General features: G+C 39.9%; 1 protein-coding gene across 2 annotated transcripts in view; it reads left to right on the top strand.

The window, feature by feature from the left end:
- Nucleotides 1–19,689, top strand: part of LOC136884665 (ankyrin repeat domain-containing protein 29) — a 141,280-nt gene that overhangs the window by 75,954 nt on the left and 45,637 nt on the right. The window contains exon 2 of one of the 2 annotated variants that reach the window (XM_067156914.2): nt 8,016–8,126. The exons of the other annotated variant lie outside the window; for it this stretch is intronic. Coding sequence (XP_067013015.1) covers nt 8,016–8,126 — 111 coding nt within the window. The remainder of the gene's footprint in view (nt 1–8,015; nt 8,127–19,689) is intronic. 2 annotated transcript variants of the gene reach the window in all.

Here is a 19,689-nt window from a genome sequence, read left to right as displayed (position 1 = left end):
ACAGGTTATCCGCTTCCACAATGTCTGTAGCGTGTATACTGCGGAGCGTTTCGACATCTTTTAGAATCTCTGCAGTTTGCAGTGGGTGTCGAAAGAGAGCACTTAACCAAGTCATTAAGTTCTCTGCAGTTTGTTCACATCTCCTTTCCACAACACCCACTGATGCGGCGGATTTATGTCATTCTGGCTAGGTTGTGAAATGCTGGCATCGGAATCGCTTTCGCGGCGGATTTATGTCATTCTGGCCAGGTTGTGAAATGCTGGCATCGGAATCGCTTTCGCGTGGCTCCCAAGCCCGTTGGGTTTGCGGGAAATGAACTAGCGGATGAAGCTGCAAAAGAAGCGGCACTTTTACCGCCTACAGCTATGGACCTATTGTACCTGCTACGGATATTTCTCGGCTACGTCGACCAGTCTGGGCGTCCTGGGAATCGGAGTGGCCAGCTATACGAGCTCCCAACAAGCTGAGATGAAGTAAGAAAATTGCCGTGTGGCGGTCCTCTTTCCGGCCTTTACGGAGAGAGGCCATAGTTTTATGTACGCTGAAGACAGCGCACGTAGATCTTCCATGACCTTATCTCCTAAAGATGTTCTTGTGGTGCCGACTTCGCCGTGGCCCACATCCTCAGTGTGTGCCGATCTCGCTGGCCTAAGACGAAGCCTCGGCCTGCAGGGGTCACTCGAACTCATGCTAGCCGATGACTAGAATACTGCTGACCTCGTCATCCGCTTTGTGTGAGAGTAGATTAATCAAGGGCTTCTAAATTTTCAAGTTTTCAGTGTCCTTTTCGGCTTAAAATTATTATTTTACATCATTATGCCCTATTTAGGAGCTCAATTGAACCAGTTTTGCTAATGTGTTGGCCTCCTCCTCCCATAATTTCTTCATCCTCTCGCTGAGCTGCTTCTTTCGTTCTTCTGTCCAAGTAATGGTGGCCCTGGTGTTGGGTGTCTTCAAACTGGTGATTGTCGATTTTAGTTCTGAATTTACATCTGTCCTGTACAATGTCTTCCGAGATGTTGATTTCCTGGAGATCTGTTTCAATTTCACGAAGCCGGCTGTTCTTGGTTTTAGATGAAAGGGCCAGGTAGAGAATTTTTAGTTAGTCTGTTACTGTTCATTCTGATAATGTGTCCATAAACTTTCAGTCGTCTTTTCCGAAAAGTGTGAGATACTTTTTCAGAATGACAATATATTTCCTACGTTGATTTTTCCTCAACATTCCCTCTATACAAACTGGTAAGGTAGGTAAAGGTTATTCTGCCCGAAGGCAGGTCCGAACCTCCGCAGAGGTGTTCCTGAGCCGCAGTTTACGTGCGGTAGGGTGGCCAGTTCCTTTCCGCTCCTCCATTCTCCTACCCCCACCAACAGCGCGAGGCAACCCATTCTACTCCTGACCACGCCCAATGTTGCTTAACTTCGGAGATCTCACGGGATCCGGTGTTTCAACACGGCTACGGCCGTTGGCATACAAACTGGGCGAATGTTAAAAAAAAAAAAATCCTTTCCTGTTTCTCTGTGTCTTTGGTTAGAGACCCGCCACCAATGATTAAGGTTTCTGGAGCATATAACGCTTCAAGTTTGATTACTGTATTATTATTATTATTATTATTATTATTATTATTATTATTATTATTATTATTATTATTATTTCTTCTTCTTTCTTCGTTTCGGCCTGCTGTGGACCACGTTATTTCAACCGTTTGCATCCTTGAGCTTTAATTCTTCCCCAGTACTCACGCATTCTCGTTCTGTGAGCCTCCTTCCTTTCATCAGTCCACTTCTTGCCTGTTTTCAACTTTGGCCTTTCTTGGAACCTCTTGTATCTCTGGAGCTTTTTCTGGAGAGGAGCACGTTTCTGGATGTCTTCGAGTGTGATTCCTATTTCTTGAAGGTCTTTTTCAACTTCGATAAACCAGGGTCCCTTGGTTTTCTTGTTAAGAAAGTAGGAAAAGATCCTATTGGTTTGTCTCTGTGTGCTCATGCGTGCTTATTATTATTATTATTATTATTATTATTATTATTATTATTATTATTATTATTATTATTATTGTTGTTTTACAAACTGCTTTACTTTGCTCCGACACAGATAGGTCTTACGGCGACGATGGGATAGGAAAGGGCTAGGAATGGGTAGAAAGCGGCCGCGTCCCTAATTTGCCTGGTGTGAAAATGGGAAACCACGGAAAACTATCGTATTATTATTATTATTATTATTATTATTCCATCGATTTCGACCTACTTTGGACCACGGTAAACAATTGACTTGCTGGTTAGTCCTTTTTCTTTTTTCCAGAACTTCGTCATTTCGCTGTGGTTCTTCTTTCCTTCATCTGACCACACGTTCTTGGACTTTTCATTTTGTTTTCCCAGAACCCCTTGAATTTTAGTTCGAAATATATCTCTATTCCAGATTTCTTTTGGACTGATGCCAACTTCCTCCATGTCTTTTCTTGTTTCTTCTACCCATTTAGTAGTTGCTTTTAATTTGAGGATGTAGTTCAAGATTTTTCTTTGTTAGTCTACTCTTGTTCATTCTTGTGAAGTTCCCTCAAAACTTCAGTCTCCTCTTACGTATGGTGTCTGTGATCTGTCTGTCTGTATAGATCTTCATTTTTCCTATTCCTCCATGTACTATCCTTTCTCTTTTCGGGTCCTAAGATCTTTCTCAAGATTTTCTTTCTTTCTTTCTTTCTTTCTTTCTTTCTTTCTTTCTTTCTTTCTTTCTTTCTTTCTTTCTTCTGTTGCTCAACCGTTTTCCCCTCTTTCTTATTCAGTGTAAAGCCATTTGAACGGTATAGTCTCTCTGGCTTTATAACCCTGCTATAGTCCGACTCGTTGGCTGAATGGTCAGCGTACTGGCCTTCGGTTCAGAGGGTTCCGGGTTCGATTCCCGATCGGGTCGGGGATTTTAACCTTAATTGGTTTATTCCAACGGCCCGGGGGCTGGGTGTTTGTGCCGTCCCCAATATCCCTGCAACTCACACACCACACAACATTATCCTCCACCACAATAACACGCAGTTACCTACACATGGCAGATGCCGCCCACCCTCATCGGAGGGTCTGCCTTACAAGGGCTGCACTCGGCTAGAAATAGCCACACGAATTTTTTTTTTACCCTGCTATAGTGTCTATAACCCTGCTATAGTGTCTGATCTTTGCTCTATAAGGCGTCGTTCTTTTATTGTATTCATTCTGTACTAATCTATAGGTTAACTCCACCTTTCTGTTCTTTCCCTTATTTGCCTCTTTATCAAGCCCATTCGGATGGATCCATTCACCAAGATATTTAAATATATTAATATTATTAAAACCGGGCGAGTTGGCCGTACGGTTAGGAGCGCGCAGCTATTAGCTCGCATCCGGGAGATAGTGGGTTCGAACCCCACTGTCGGCAGCCCTGAAGATGGTTTTCCGTGGTTTCCCCATTTTCACACCAGGAAAATACTGGGGCTCTACCTTAATTAAGGCCACGGCCGCTTCCTTCCCATTCCTAGCCCTTTCCTGTCCCATCGTCGCCATAAGACCTATCTGTGTCGGCGCGACGTAAAGCAACCAGCAAAAATATTATTAAAATCATTTTCTAATTCCTCCGGTTTAATAGTTAGTTTTCAATTGCTCATTTTTGTTTCCACTTAATTTGTTAAGAGAAGATAGTTACGTAGTTGTACTTTTTCTTAAAACAATCACAATCACCACTTTCGGGAACAATTGTAGCAGGGAGACAGAGATCTCTACCTTAAGACAGTTCCCGTTAAATAGAATAACTGATGCTTGATCTACTGCAGTAATATTATGCTTGGTCGATAGATATCGCATGCTTGGCGTATAAACAGCCTGATTTTCGAGGTTAACATCTTAAATCTATTGCAGGTCCCTTTCTTCGCCTTATAAACAGCTCCGATTGAGATGAGTTTGAAATTCACTTTCTTTTATTACGCTCTCACTGGTTTTTAACGAAGACTTCACTTTCTTTGTGTGTTTCATACACTGGGCCGTGAAATTGGTGTGGGATAACTGGACCTTAACAGGAATGTGTTAAAGTAAGGTCAATTATCCCCGGTTTGTAATTATCTATCATTATAGTTATACTTAAATCATTAGTGCCAATTTATGTTCTACACTAGACTTTTTCTTTATGCCCACAAAGTGTTTAAGAGTGTATAAAAACACGCCATTAACTCATATCGTGTGAGATGGCTCGTTAAAGGTTTGAGATTTGAACTGAAGATATGGCACCGAGAAATAATCATGTAAGGGACTTTTCAACTACTCTGAATCTGATTAAATATTAAAACTTTATTCACCGCTTCCGGTTGCGGACATTAAAAAAAAACTTAGGTAGCACGATCGTAGAATTACCAGTGTCGTGAATTTGTGTTCATCGATATTGAAATCATGCTGATTCTGTCGACGCGAGACAGCCATACACTTCAGTCTTTTTAACGTTGACTGACAGCCTTACCTTCCTTGCTTCTGTCATAGACACGTGCTTGATACAAGAGAAAATGCCCCCGAATGTCGCTACTAAGAGAAACAAAGAAATTTGAGAGGAAGTTCCTCTGTAAGATAATGGGGCTAAATATCGTGGCTGGTCAGTATAATAGGTTACGAGGAAATCGAGAACTATACCAGGAAAGCGAAAGATTGGTCGAGTCAGTTAGAAAAATGAGACTCAAATTTTATGGACGTCTGTTTAGAGTGGATGAGAAGGTGACGAAGCAGATTTTTAGAACGCTTGACAGTAGACCTAAAGTTTCCCGGTAAATGGCTCCATAGCTAAATGATTAGCGTGCTGGCCTTTGGTTACAGGCGTCCCGGGTTCGATTCTCGGCAGGGTCAGCAATTTAATCCACCATTGGTTAATTTCGCTGGCACGGGGGCTGGGTGCATGTGTTGTCTTCATCATTTCATCCTCATCACGATGCGCAGGTCGCCTACGGGACTCAAATCAAAAGACCTGCACCTGGCGAGCCGAACTTGTCCTCGGACACTCCCGGCACTAAAAGCCATTTCATTTCATTCTTTTCCCAGTAAATGGTTCAGGGGGGGGGGGGGTAAGAAAGGATCTTGAGCAGTCTCGATTAAATCGGAAAACATCCTAAATCGAACAAAGTATAGATCAGTGAGGCTTCCCACGAACAGAAACTGAACAGGGGATTGACAGACGAAAGAAGACAGGCTACCAGAGAAAGAATCCAAGATTTTGGGCTGCAAAGGCGGCTTTCTGTAATGCGTGACTGTTGTTATATGTAGTCTCAATTGGTCACAAACTAATCTAATAATAATAAATGAATACATACATACATACATACATACATACATACATACATACATACATACATACATACCGTTATGCCTTTCAGCGTTCAGTCTGCAAGCCTCTGTGAATTTACTAAATGTCGCCACAATCCTCTTCTTGCAACTAGTGCTGTGGCCTCATGTAATTCTAAACCTCTTATATTTAAATCGTTAGAAATTGAGTGTAACCATCGTCGTCTTGGTCTCCCTCTACTTCTCTTACCCTCTACAACAGAGTCCATTATTTCCCTAGGTAACCTATCCTGCTCCATTCGCCTCAACATGACCCCACCACCGAAGCCGGTTTATGCGTACAGCTTTATCCATCGAGTTCATTCCTATCGTAGCCTTTAGTTCCTCGTTCCGAGTACCCTCCTTCCATTGTTCTCACATGTCCGACTCGTTGGCTGAACGGTCAGCGTACTGGCCTTCGGCTCAGAGGGTCCCGGGTTCGATTCCCGGCCGGGTCGGGGATTTTAACCTTAATTGGTTAATACCAATGGCACGGGGGCTGGGTGTGTGTGTTGTCTTCATCATTTCATCCTCATCACGACGCGCAGGTCGCCTATGGGAGTCAAATAGAAAGACTTGCACCTGGCGAGCCGAACCCGTCCTGGGATATCCCGGCCCTAAAAGCCATACATTTCGTTTCATTGTTCCCACCTGTTTGTACCAGCAATCATTCTCGCTACTTTAATGCATCTTACTTCTAACTTTTGAGTAAGATATCCTGAGTCCACCCAGCTTTCACTTCCGTAAAGCAAAGCAGTTAGCTCGCAGTTACGATCAACAGTATTCTGTAAGAAGGAAATAATAATAATAATAATAATAATAATAATAATAATAATAATATGGCCTCAGGGATAGTGGGGCAGACCTTCGGAATTGGTGCCTTCTAGGCGATCTGCCTTCTAATTTAGACATTCCGATTGTGCTGCTATCTAGCGGGACTCTCCTGAACGGATACTATGAGCCAATTAATTTTTCTCAAATGACTGAGTGACGTAGCAACAACAGTGTCATGGAGTGCCAACATTTGAGACCGCCAAAAAAAAAAAAAAATCGAACCCGCGGAACTTGAGATCGTGAGTCTAACACACTACCACTGACCCACTGAGGCAACTTCAGTACACATGCCCGATTATCGGGTCTTTACACAATTCGTGGCCAAAATATTAGTGTCACCACTGCGAGATTTTAGTGTGAGAATGCAGTTTCACCTGGCACGGCAAAATCTCAGCTGCAGAGATTTCATTACCTCATGGCCTTGATAACTCACAGTTCCGTGGGAAATAGAACATACATTATCAGCACTATTATCAAAGAAATCTGTATTGAGTGGCCACATTACCACAGTATAACGTAACTGATAGAGTTGAAATGTATGTGAAAGTTGATTGCTATATGCCTGAATACTGAATTCAACAGACCTGGGTACCATGTTGAGAAATCGGGGATCGTAATCTAGGGTTGCCATATATCATAGATTTCGCGGATATTTTGTGATTTTATACAGTAAGAACCTCCGGGTCAAAAAGGTAAAAGTTACAGATAATTTATTTTAGTAGTAACTTGTAAAGTGGATGAGTCGATTCTCCTTGACCAAATTATAAAGCTGGTATTTTTTTTTTTTTGGCAGACACAAAGGTCGAAAAGTTGTGGAATATGAAGTCCAACGAGAAATGGATAGTATTTTCATGATTATTACCTGGAAAACGGTGTTCTGGACTGCTCAAAATTGCACAGCATTATTGATTAATAATAATAATAATAATAATAATAATAATAATAATAATAATAATAATAATAATAATAATAATAATAATAATAATAATAATAATTTTTTTACGTCCCACTAACTACTTGTTGACGGTTTTCGGAGACGCCCAGGCGTTGGAATTTTGTCCCGCAGGAGTTCTTTTACGTTCCAGTAAATCTATTGACACGAGGCTGACGTATTTAAGCACCGTTTAGACTTCAACATCAGGCGAATCTTGCGAATATCTATGGCCACAAAATTGTGTGCTAAATCAGCGACCATTTTGTTGGACGTAGATCATGCTGCTACCTATTCCTTTCGATTGATCGAAACTCGTCTCCCCTATGGGTGGAGTGAAAGGATGCATTATCTGTACCCGTTGCATGCCGTAACAGGCTACCAAGAGGGGAAAACCAAATAATCTGTACTGTCTCGTCTCCTAAGCCCAAAACATATCCATGCTACTATGTTTCTCAGTGTAGCGAAGAAATGACTAATGCCAACGACATTAAAAATCTTTCACGTCATTGACCGTTCTAATACATAAATTATCCTGGTTCTGAACAGTCAAATCGTCGGTTTGTATTTTTGGTTTATGGTAACCCTATCATAATACCAAATTCATTTATATTTATATATTGTCATCGAGTTGTCCGACTCGTTGGCTGAACGGTCAGCGTACTGGCCTTCGGTTCAGAGGGTCCCGGGTTCGATTCCCGGCCGGGTCGGGGATTTTAACCTTAATTGGTTAATTCCATTGGCACGGGGGCTGGGTGTATGTGTTGTCTTCATCATCATTTCATCCTCATCACGACGCGCAGGTCACCTACGGGTGTCAAATAGAAAGACCTGCACCTGGCGAGCCGAACCCGTCCTGGGATATCCCGGCACTAAAAGCCATACGACATTTCATTTCATCGAGTTAAGTTAGTCTGCATTCTTTTGTTACAGAAAGAATCTCCGTCAGATATTCAGCTCCATCTTGCGGCGCTCCATGGAGACGAGCATAGAATTCGGCGTCTTCTCGATACGGGGAAGATCCATGTTGATAGTAGAGATAAGGTAAGTTGTTTGACGAGGATTGAATATACGTTCGGTCAGAAAGTTCGTGATCTAACCGCAGTTACTCCCATCCTGGTACTGCAGGACACTTTCGCACTCCATCCATCCCTCCCACCCTCCAAAAAAAGTAAGCTTCTCAGAGAGAAAGGAGTGAATGGTGATGACGAGGATATATCGGAGTTTATACTAGAAGCGTAGAAGTTTGCTCTAATACGTAATAGTACTGGAATTCAACTCATTTTTTCAATTCTCTCGCCCCCTTAAGTGGATTTTTCGAAAACAAAAGAATACCTGTTTATTTTTAAAGACTAGTCCGTTTACAAATGTTCATGTCTGTAACATCTTCAGTTTTTGAGATATAAGTATTAACGTATCCACACAGACGCACACGAGATGCTGTCAGTTGGTACAATTATTTTATTTTATTCACATCTATTTACAAATTAACACACACACAACCTTTCTCACAGTATCGCAAACAAAACACTTCACTCCGAGAACATCAACAAAGCCGCCATTTTAAAACAGCTGAATAACACAAAACACGGAGGTTAGAACCTTGAACCACAGTTGAAACAGATGACTTCTGACTGCCTACATCGACATGTCAACCTAACCACAACACGTGTTCACCACTGAATTCACAATAACTCGTCAACCCATAACTCCTTCCAACAAATCACTTAACAGTAACTAACTTTACCGTCAAGATCGTCTCTTTATATAGGTATCCTGGTCAGGCTTCCAGAAAGATACATTACAAGCAATACCTTCTCGAAAACTCGAGGGTGCATAATACATGGATTATAATGTATGGAATATTCTCAATCGTTCTCGCGCCTATACCATTCCGGAAGTTACAGTGTATTTCACAATTATGGATGACAATTCATATATACAGGTAAGAATAAATTATATACAAGTTCTTAGATTAATTGGTCTGATAAAAAACGTGTGGCGGCCTCTAGTATCAATATGTGTGTATAAACTCATATATGTGTTATAAACTCTTAGAACTTTGTTTATGTTTCGAAGACTTTTATATATTGATTTTCTGTGCTTTTAATATTATCTTTATTCTCTCTGATTATTATTCATGTTTTTACTTTCGTCCCCACGATAGTTGGAGTGTTAATTAAACACATTAATACACCATCCCTGTTCTATTATTCAAGTACATAATCATCATCAATAACTACAAACGTCTACATACAGCACATGTTTCAGGACATAACCTCACAAACAGCGCAGTCATATCGTATGTACATATGATGTAATAATACTAATATTAAATGGATGTAACACTTCATAGCTATTCATACAATAATAATAATAATAATAATAATAATAATAATAATAATAATAATAATAATAATAATAATTCGAGCCCTTGGGTGAGAGAATATTGTTTTCAAGTTATGTCTGTTATCGCACTTGCGTCAGTATCCTTATAAAGAGAATTCTACCCCTTGTTCAGTCCTTTTTCACGACCTCCTCCCCATTAAATGGATTTTCCGAAAACAAAAATGTACACGTTTCTTAATTTTTACAGGAGATAACAAATACCAATTTTCACGCCTGTAGCATGTTAAGTTTTTGAGATATACTGTATACAATATTTTAAAAATGCATCCCCTTTGTCACTCCTGTTCACCCCCTCAAGTGTCCGACTCGTTGGCTGAACGGTCAGCGTACTGGCCTTCGGTTCAGAGGGTCCCGGGTTCGATTCCCGGCCGGGTCGGGGATTTTAACCTTAATTGGTTAATTCCAAGGGCACGGGGGCTGGGTGTATGTGTTGTCTTCATCATCATTTCATCCTCATCACGACGCGCAGGTCGCTTATAGGAGTCGAATAGAAAGGCCTGCACCTGGCGAGCCGAACCCGTCCTGGGATATCCCGGCACTAAAAGCCATACGACATTTCATTTACCCCAAGTGGATTTTCGAAAAACAAAAAGGAGATTCCAAATAGAAATTTTTACGTCGGTATATCGATAGATATACTCATTTAAACAATTCACCTCACTTTTAACCCCCTTAGCGATGGGATATAAAAAAATCCCCGCTTAGTGAGGACTTGCACTGTTGTATAAATGTGTCCCCAATATTTAATTTCTTTATGGCATCTTATTTTGGCTCGGCGATGATGAATCGGTCAGTCAGGACATGTTATTATATATGCACAATAGCTCATTTATATATAACTATACAAAGCATAGAAAACTGTTGTCTTGGGGACATTGTAATGATGAAGAAAAAAGTAAGGTGTATACTTGTATTCTGAATGATGTAAAAAGTTATATATTGTAAAAGGGAAAGTAAGATAAAGGTTTAAGTGGATTGAGAAATTGATGTTACAGAAATGGAATTTAAGCATTAACGTTGATAAAATAGGCCAAGAAGTGTTTTAGTTTATTTAGATAATAAGGAACTTAAGAGATTAATACTAAGATGAGTATGTCAATATTGAAGTACCGTAGTATTAAAAATGTGTACAGTAGAGGAAGAGATTATTAATAAGCAGAAGATTGGAGAAATATTAAGAAGAGATTTTAAAATAACAAGTAGATGGGAGAATGTTAAGAGCAAAGAACTTAAGAGCAGTGGCGTGCGGTGAACACGTTCGTTACCCCAGCGGCAAAAATGATTTTTAAATATAAGCATCGAAGCCCCGCTACACTCTCTAAAGTAAACCTTAGCATTTTATAAGGCTGCATTTTTCGCGGAAGGGTCTACCTCAGAAAGGTCTTTCAAGAATATTTTCGACCACAAACACACACATATTTCCGAATTGACATTCACGGCAGTGACGACACCATCATAACTTTATCTATAGCAGTTTTTTACAGTTTTACCCGGTGCCACTTTTCGTGAGAGTACAGTACAATCATGGTTTTCACAAAAATACACTGGGACTATTTGTTTTTTTAACTTGATAAGCAGTGGCGTATACTGACGGCTACCAAGGCTATCGGTGAAGCCCAAATCTCAAATGAGAACGATGGAAATCTAAAGCACATTATAATGTAAGTATCTGATACATTGTTCCATTCACAAAACTTGAACGCACTGAGGAAAAACGTCGCACGAGAGCAAAGCATCGGAGACTGATATCGCAGCCCGGACTCTCGTCCCTCTCCCCTCGACTCACCTCTCGTGGCTTGTTGCTGTACAATATATCGGATGGCAGCGGGCACTGGGGAGTAGGCGTGCTAGGCTTTAAGGCTCTATGAAAGATCTTTCATGGTTCATACATCCGCATTGAGCCACGTGATCAAACTCTAGTTTCTCCTACGAGCGCTCTGTTCGTCACATTGGACATATTGCTTTAATCATCGCGTGCAGGGACAGAATAGTGTTATATTTGTGTGGATAATTTTTCATATTGTGGTGGGTTGTTCTGCACCTAATTGTAGTAATGTCTACTGCGGGATACAGGTTGTTTAGATTCCCTTCTGGTGCGTTACGCATCCACTGCCTCTGCTACACCTACTTCCGCTACTGACTTGAACCTGCATCCAGCTCCCACTGACTTTACTACACCCCTTATTTTTTAATTTTTATTGTTTGCTGGTGGTTTGACGCCACACCGACTGTCCGACAGGCATGTATTATTTTCTATTAAATGTTCGGCTTTTTGCATATTGTGTTCATAGTCATTCAGTTGTCTCTGTTGCAAAGCTATTTTTGTTGCACTTCCTCTATCTCAATCCATATTCTGGATAACCCTGTCAGACTACGTCATTTACTCACTTAATAATAAATCATATCATTCTTAAGTAAGAGCTGTCTGAAGGGCCTGACACCAACGCCCGACGTGATCTGAACGTGCTCGGTCGGGGCCGGGGAATTCTCGGCGGGGATTCACCAGTCAAGTAATGCTGGCTGCGGTATTACGTAGTTTTGTTTATGTGCTACTTGAATTCGGAGCTTCTGAGTGATTGGAGTGTTTGTGTTTTGATTATGAAATTTGAATAATATCAGTACGTAATCACTCAAAAGTGGCGAGGCACAAAATAGGAAATGTAAGTTCTCGGAGAAACTGAAACAGAGTACCCGTGGTTTTAGAGAGGGACGTAACGAAAGTGAGGCGAAATGTTATATTTGTGACTGTTACGTAACTGTTGAAAACAAAGGTGCAGGTGATCTCGAGAGATATATTGCTAGTAATAATAATTTCGTGTGGCTATTTCTAGCCGAGTGCAGCCCTTATAAGGCAGACCCTCCGATGAGGGTGGGCGGCATCTGCCATGTGTAGGTAACTGCGTATTATTGTGGTGGAGGATAGTGTTATGTTTGGTGTGTGAGTTGCAGGGATGTTGGGGACAGCACAAACACCCAGCCCCCGAGTCATTGGAATTAACCAATGAAGGTTAAAATCCCCGACCCGGCCGGGAATCGAACCCGGGACCCTCTGAACCGAAGGCCAGTACGCTGACCATTCAGCCAACGAGTCGGACATATTGCTAGTGAAATGCATAGAAAAACAATTCGAAGCAGTTCTAGCAGTAATATCGGTATCTGTATTGTAAGACAAATAAGATACTTTGCCCCTTAGAGACATTTACACGATATTTAAGAAGTAATTTTAATCTCACGTCGCTGCGTAACAGAAGAATTATTATTTCGATAAAAGCGTTTAAAAAATTGTAAACAATAAATCTGATCCCTTAGGACTGTTGTATTTTATCCCCTTTTATGTTCCCACGTTAGAACTCGCAAGAACATAGTATTTCACCTTCAAGATCCAGAAAATCTCATAACTTGAATTCACCATTTATTGAAATGCTACGTTTTTATAACACATTTGCTGCAGGAATAGATTTAATAATAATAATAATAATGTCCGCCTAGTGGCCATGAAGGCGTTGAAGTCTAAACGGTCTGACACCGTGGTTAGCCGGTTCGAATCCCGTTGATTGAAAGAATTTTCACCATCAGAATGTTGGTCGGCAGGGTAGGAGAGGTGGTGGTATACAATTTCTAACCACTAGATTGCGTGCCAAAAGCGTGGATTAAATTGCAAACCTCTCCGCAGTGCTCATATAGAGTGAGGGCATATGACGATGTTGATGGCGATTCGTCCATCAGATGGGGACGTTAAGCACTGAGCAGACTAGTTGATGCGGTTCGACAGGAGTAGGCTATGTGCCGGCACCGAGTTTCAGCCTCTCTCTTTGCTACTATCACATATCACGCCATTCATTTCATCTCATTAGCTCCTCTGATTAGGTTAAGGTCAGGAAGGGCATCCGGTCGTAAAAATCCGCCATGATTCATCTCACTTCATACCCGACCCCGTAGAGAAACGGGAGAAGGGCTGAACAAATAATAATAATAATAATAATAATAATAATAATAATAATAATAATAGTGGTATCTACATTTTACGGTTTTCGGAGACGCCGAATTTAGTCCCGCAGGAGTTCTTTTACGTGCCAGTAAATCTACTGACACGAGGATGACTTATTTGAGCACCTTAAAATATCACCAGACTGAGCCAGGATCAAGCACGCCAAGTTGGGGTCAGAAGGTCAGCAATTTATTTTCAGAATCACACACTGGTCCGTCTCTGTGGTGTAGTGGTTAGTGTGATTAGCTACCACCCCCGCAGGCCCGGGCTCGATATCCGGCTCTGCCACGAAATTTGAAAAGTGGTACGAGGCCTGGAACGGGGTCCACTCAGCCTCGGGAGGTCAACTGAGTAGAGGGGGGGTTCTATTCCCTCCTCAGCCATCCTGGAAGTGGTTTTCCGTGGTTTCCCACTTCTCCTCCAGGCAAATGCCGGGATGGTACCTAACTTAAGCCCGCGGCCGCTTCCTTCCCTCTTTCTTGTCTATCCCTTCCAAAACTTTCCATCCCCCACAAGACCCCTGTTCAGCATAGCAGGTGAAGCCGCCTGGGCGAGGTACTGGTCATCCTCCCCAGTTGTATAGCCCGACCCAGAGTCTGAAGCTCCAGGACACTGCCTTTGAGGCGGTAGAGGTGGGATCCCTCGCCGAGTCCGAGGGGAAAAACCGACCCTGGAAGGTAAACATATAATAATAATCACACAGTCATTAAAAAATATTTAAAGGCCTGTGTTTCTAATTTATAAATTCGCATATTATAGTGTTTTTTCCTATCATCGGTGCTCGTTAATATTATTATTATTATTATTATTATTATTATTATTATTATTATTATTATTATTATTATTGTCACCACTTATACTTTAGTTATATCAGTTTTAATTCCAATATTTTCACAATAAAGAAATAGCCCTGATATACTGATAGTTATTTTCTCTAAATTTTTATTCTTATTCCTTGTCTTGGTTTTCATTGTTTTATTTTGTATTATTTTTACTTGTGTATTATTAAGTATCGGTGCATTAAGGTGGTAGTAGTAGTAGTAGTAGTAGTAGTAGTAGTAGTAGTAGTAGTGTATGGGGCCTACTGCCTCTGTATTTTAATAAATAAATAAATAAATAAATAAATAAATAAATAAATAAATAAATAAATAAATAAATAAATACGAACAAATCATGCCTCTAAGCTTGTTATATAAAGAGCTGCCTGTATCAGCCCAACGCGAGCACGCTCGTACAGTTTGCAGTATTATACAGTTTAGATGGTTCATGTTAATCTCCCTTAATATAATCTCAGCAGTAGCCTGCGACATTTCTCTCCTCAGCGCCAACTCGGTAAACACTCTAAACGTAAACAAACTTGTTATCTTTGGGAATAAACATCCTTTCTCTAATTAAGTCTGTTGTGAAGAAATTACTGCCATAACGTCTGCTGACATTGTTTGATGTAATATTGACAAAACTTGAAATACATCACCGTTCCATGAGGGACTTAAAAGTTTTAAAACTTAGATGCGCCTTTAGAGGGTCTACTTCGTGGCTGAATGTTCTTCGGGGAAGTCTTCTGTTCGGAGGGTTCAATTTGTGGGTAGGCTTGATGTTTTAATCGTGTCTGGTTAATTTACCTTTATATACATAATTGCAGGGTTGGGGAGAAATTGAGTAAAACTAACTAAAGTAACTAACATCTCTGCCACGAATATAGTTGCTACAAGGATGTGAGCATCTATAACAATAATTCTGAAATAAAATGCAGAACATAGCATGAAACTACAGCATGCACTACTCTCCATGTGAACAACCACTCATACAATTACTTTCATGAAATCTGTTTCGTAAAATTGGTTGCACAACCTAGTGCCGTCATGTAAAACAAGTCAGGAAAATCCGAGCCGTGCTGATCACTGCTCTACTACACGCTGCTTTATCTCCCTCTAGGAACCCAGAAAGTACCGGTGATACAGCAATTCCTCAAATAAACAGGCGCTAAATCTGAGATTTATAACAGAAATGAATGCACTTTAGCAAATAATTAATTTGTACTCTTTTATCTCTTACGACCCCCCCCCCCCCCCCTTCTTCGTCGCTTGTAGAGGTTGCTACTTCCTACTTGTTTAGAACAGGAAGGTGATAAGACTGCTGTACTGTAGCTGTCCAAAGAACCCAATTCTGTCCACTGTAACGCATGGAATTTTGTGATAGCGACAACATTTATCCTCATTCTTGAGCCCAAGTCACACACATTCAAAAGGGAATGCAATGTCATATTTTTCACTCTATTTCTTAGTTTTGTCTTTATTAAATTTAACCAAAAGGAAACGCTCTGGATATCGGCGTTTGATTGCGGGAAGAAAAGTGCGATCTTCGCTATATCGGCAAAGGTTTTTTACTCAACTTAAATCTCGAAGTGCTTCCACCTAGGACTAAATTTCGACAGCATCTCTTACTTCGATTTTCAATAATAATAATAATAATAATAATAATAATATAATAATAATAATAATAATATTTTCATTATTATATAGACGATCGTATCTCAAAGAAAAAGAAAATCTACAAGAAGATATGCATCTCATGGAATATCAAAATAAAGCATAACAACACTGTAGTAAAAACAGAATGTCTGCATGCCAGCGAATGCCTCTCGATGAAGTACAAGTTGGAGAAGCTGGAGATCCTAGAAAGAATGATATGGAAAATCTTGAGCCCATTTCAGACTGAAACCGGCTGGAAATTTCAGAACAACAATGAAGTCTACAAAAATGTGGAGAAAATTTCAGAGCGCATGAAAAAGAGATGGTTATCATTTCTCGAACATTTGTAGAGAATACCTGTGGGACAAGACAACGACGGCATGGATTTAAGGAAGTTCGTAAAGATCTAGAGAAGTCTAACATCCAGGAGGTTCAGATGTTGGACAGCAAAACATTTCAGACCATGATTCAACATTTGGAAGGGTTTAAAGTCGAAAGAACTGTAAGGACGGGAAGAACCTGGACGGATGAACAGAAGAAACAGCATAATGCAGGAGTACTGGAGGAAGAGGAAACTTCAGACAAAGAAAACATGAAGTTGTAGCGTGATAATCAGTGGTAAATTCGCAAATAAAAACAACAATAAATTAAAGACTGAAAATGGGGAGTTCAGACATAGGAAGAATGCAGACCTCTACAGAAATAAATAAACTGAAAGAATGTCTGATAGGATCAGGCAGAGAAGAGTTTTAAGTTTTTGTCACATAATGCGGATGGATAATGCCAAACTCGCAAAACAAATTTTTGATCATGTTTGCAAGAGTAATAATGGCAAACAGTGGATGCAGAGTGTAAAGAGGTATATGGCAGAGATGGGAATAACAGCAGATATAACACAGGGCAAACCAACTTTTAGGAGATTGATACAAAACTTCAAGGGTTTCCGGCAGAAAGAAACGGAAGAACGGAATAACATCTGAACAGAAGAGGAGGATAAATCAAAGTAAAACAATGAAAAACAATTTGAAAGCAGGAAAGGAAGCCGGAAACAAACCTAATTTAATGCAGTGGATTATTTTACGTGGTCTTAAGATGGCCAAAATTGATGACGATGATGATGATGATGATGATGATGATGATGATAAAAGAACTCGGTTGATAGATAAAACAATTCGTGAATTTGGAGTGAAAACTAAATTGGCAAACGTAATACGTGAAACCTTACTGACACAATTTCAAAGGTGAATTTTATGGGTGAGAGATCCAAACCTATTAAGATAAATACAGGAGTACGGCAAGGTGACGGTCCCTCACTCCTTCTATACAACTGTGTTCTAGAGAAAATTGTAAGAATTTGGAACGTAAAGCTTAAAGAGCATAACATTTTTCCGGTAACTTTGGGGTGAAAAAACAAATTGCCTAGTATTTGCACACGATTTCGCTATATTGTCAGAAAACCTAACAAGTGCAACAATACAAACCAGTCTCTTGGAAGAAATAGCCAACAAGACAGATTTGAGAATCTCCATACAAAAAACATTTATTACAAATATCAAGAATGCTCCAAAAGTTTTGGCAACAGATATTGGTCCAGTGGAGAGAGTAACGAAATTCAAATATCTGGGAGAAATAATTCAAGAAAATCTGCAGTAGAAGAAAGGGTACACAAGATGGAAAGAGCATATGTTATCACAAAATAATTTTTATAACAAAAAGTGTCTATCTAAAAATCTTAAAATAAGGCACTACATTACAGTGGTGAAACCGGAATGTTACAGTATATGCAAGTGAATGCCTGGTACTAAACTGTAGATTAGATAAACTTGAGGTACTAGAAAGGAGAATCATGAGAAAAATCTTAGGCCCTGTGAAAACAAGAGAAGTATGGACATTAAGATCTAATGATGAAATATACAGGAACATAGAAAACATAACAGGAACCATAAGAAAAAGGAAATTGCAATTTTTCGGACATATTTACAGAATGGATGATTCCAGATTAAGAAAAAGGCAACAACTAGCTGGATTTAAGAATTATTTATTTATTTATTTATTTATTTATTTATTTATTTATTTATTTATTTATTTATTTATTTATTTATTTATTTTCCAGTGAGCTAATGGCTCGAGAAGGGACTGCCCTTTACAATGACAGCTTGGCGGCTTTTAGTTTCAGTTAACAGATAAGGCACAGGCCTAAAAATATAACGAGGATTGTTGTACAAATATTGATTTATATCATATCATTATTTTACATCGAAAAAATAAGATATTCAAAATGGAAAAATAGGTACACAGTGGCTGTCGATTTATTCTCCAACATACTGTTTAAAATCTGTACAACTTACTGATTTGTTTCAATTTTGGAGATAGATTGTTAAAGACTGTGCTTGCTGAATAAGAAATGCTATTAACACCATATTTAGTAATGTTTGTGGAATCTTTGTAAAACTGGTTTGATGATCTTGTGTTATGGGTGTGAATATCTTTGCTGTATCGTAGTTCTGTATTAACAGAAATCATTATTTTTATACCTGAACATAAATAAAGCTTGAGAGTATTTAATCTGGCATTGTATTGGCATAGAAAGGAATAATATAAAAGAAGAAACTATGGACAGAGAAGTTTTTAGAAAGAGGTAGTAAGTATGGAAGGATTCCAAGGAAGATTGAACAAGAAGCCTGGTGCGAAGTGGTCCGAGGACAGAAGGAAACAGCATGGTGAAAGGATGAAAGAATATTGGAAGGAGCGGAAGAGAAAACAACAAAGTATAAAGAACTGAATTGAAATTGGCACGTGGTCCTTAGCAGGCCTCATCGGAAAGAAAACACAAGACATGGCGCTACATGTCAGATATTCTGCACCATATGAGTTTCCGAAGCACCAAATTGGCAGGGTAGTTACCAAGCTTCTTTTTTTCTTGTTGACCAGTTGTCGGATGGTCCGTTATTTTCTGCTCGGATTTACCCATCAGATTGTGCAGTTCCAGGAAGAAGTCAGTCAGGTGGAAAGGTGCAGTGACCTTTAATGGTGACATTTGGCTCGTAGTCTCTGTGTGCTACTAGCATTTCAATAGATCGTGAACTGGAAAACCTGGCTGGCACGTTCGTTACAGACAACTCTACGTCAGAGCAACGGAGGTCATTCTAGTGTAGAGAAACACACATTTAAGAATATTTTCCTGGCTATCTGCAGCAATTGCATTTCACGAAAACTCAGGGGGCTCGTAACTCAAGGGGACGTGGGGTAAGGTGAGCTAGTTATGCTTCCCCTTGTGGCAAGCTCGTCCGGCTCTATGGCTACATGGTTAGCGTGCTGGCCTTTGGTCCAGGGGGTCCCCGGGTTCAATTCCTGGCCGGGTGGGGTTTTTTAACCTTCATTGGTTAATTCAGATGACTCGAGAGGTTGAGTGTATGTGGCGTCTTCATCATTAGCATTCATCAAAGGTAGAGCCCAATTCTCACAGACCTGTACCAGGCCACACGCCATTATTATTATTATTATTATTATTATTATTATTATTATTATTATTATTATTATTATTATTATTATTATTATTATTTATTTCGTTTCAGCCATCTATGGACCATGTTTGAGAATCTTTGCAGTATTTTTAGCCTTGTCTACCTTCACTCTCTTACGATAACTTTTCATTATTTCTCCTACTTCCTTCTTCTGTTCTGTATAGGACCTCCCTTTTCTCACTGGTGTTCCCCAGTCTCTTGGAAACCACGGAACT

Source organism: Anabrus simplex, chromosome 13 (assembly GCF_040414725.1).
Source record: "Anabrus simplex isolate iqAnaSimp1 chromosome 13, ASM4041472v1, whole genome shotgun sequence".
NCBI lineage: Eukaryota > Metazoa > Arthropoda > Insecta > Orthoptera > Tettigoniidae > Anabrus > Anabrus simplex.
This window is presented reverse-complemented; position numbering and strand designations above follow the sequence as displayed.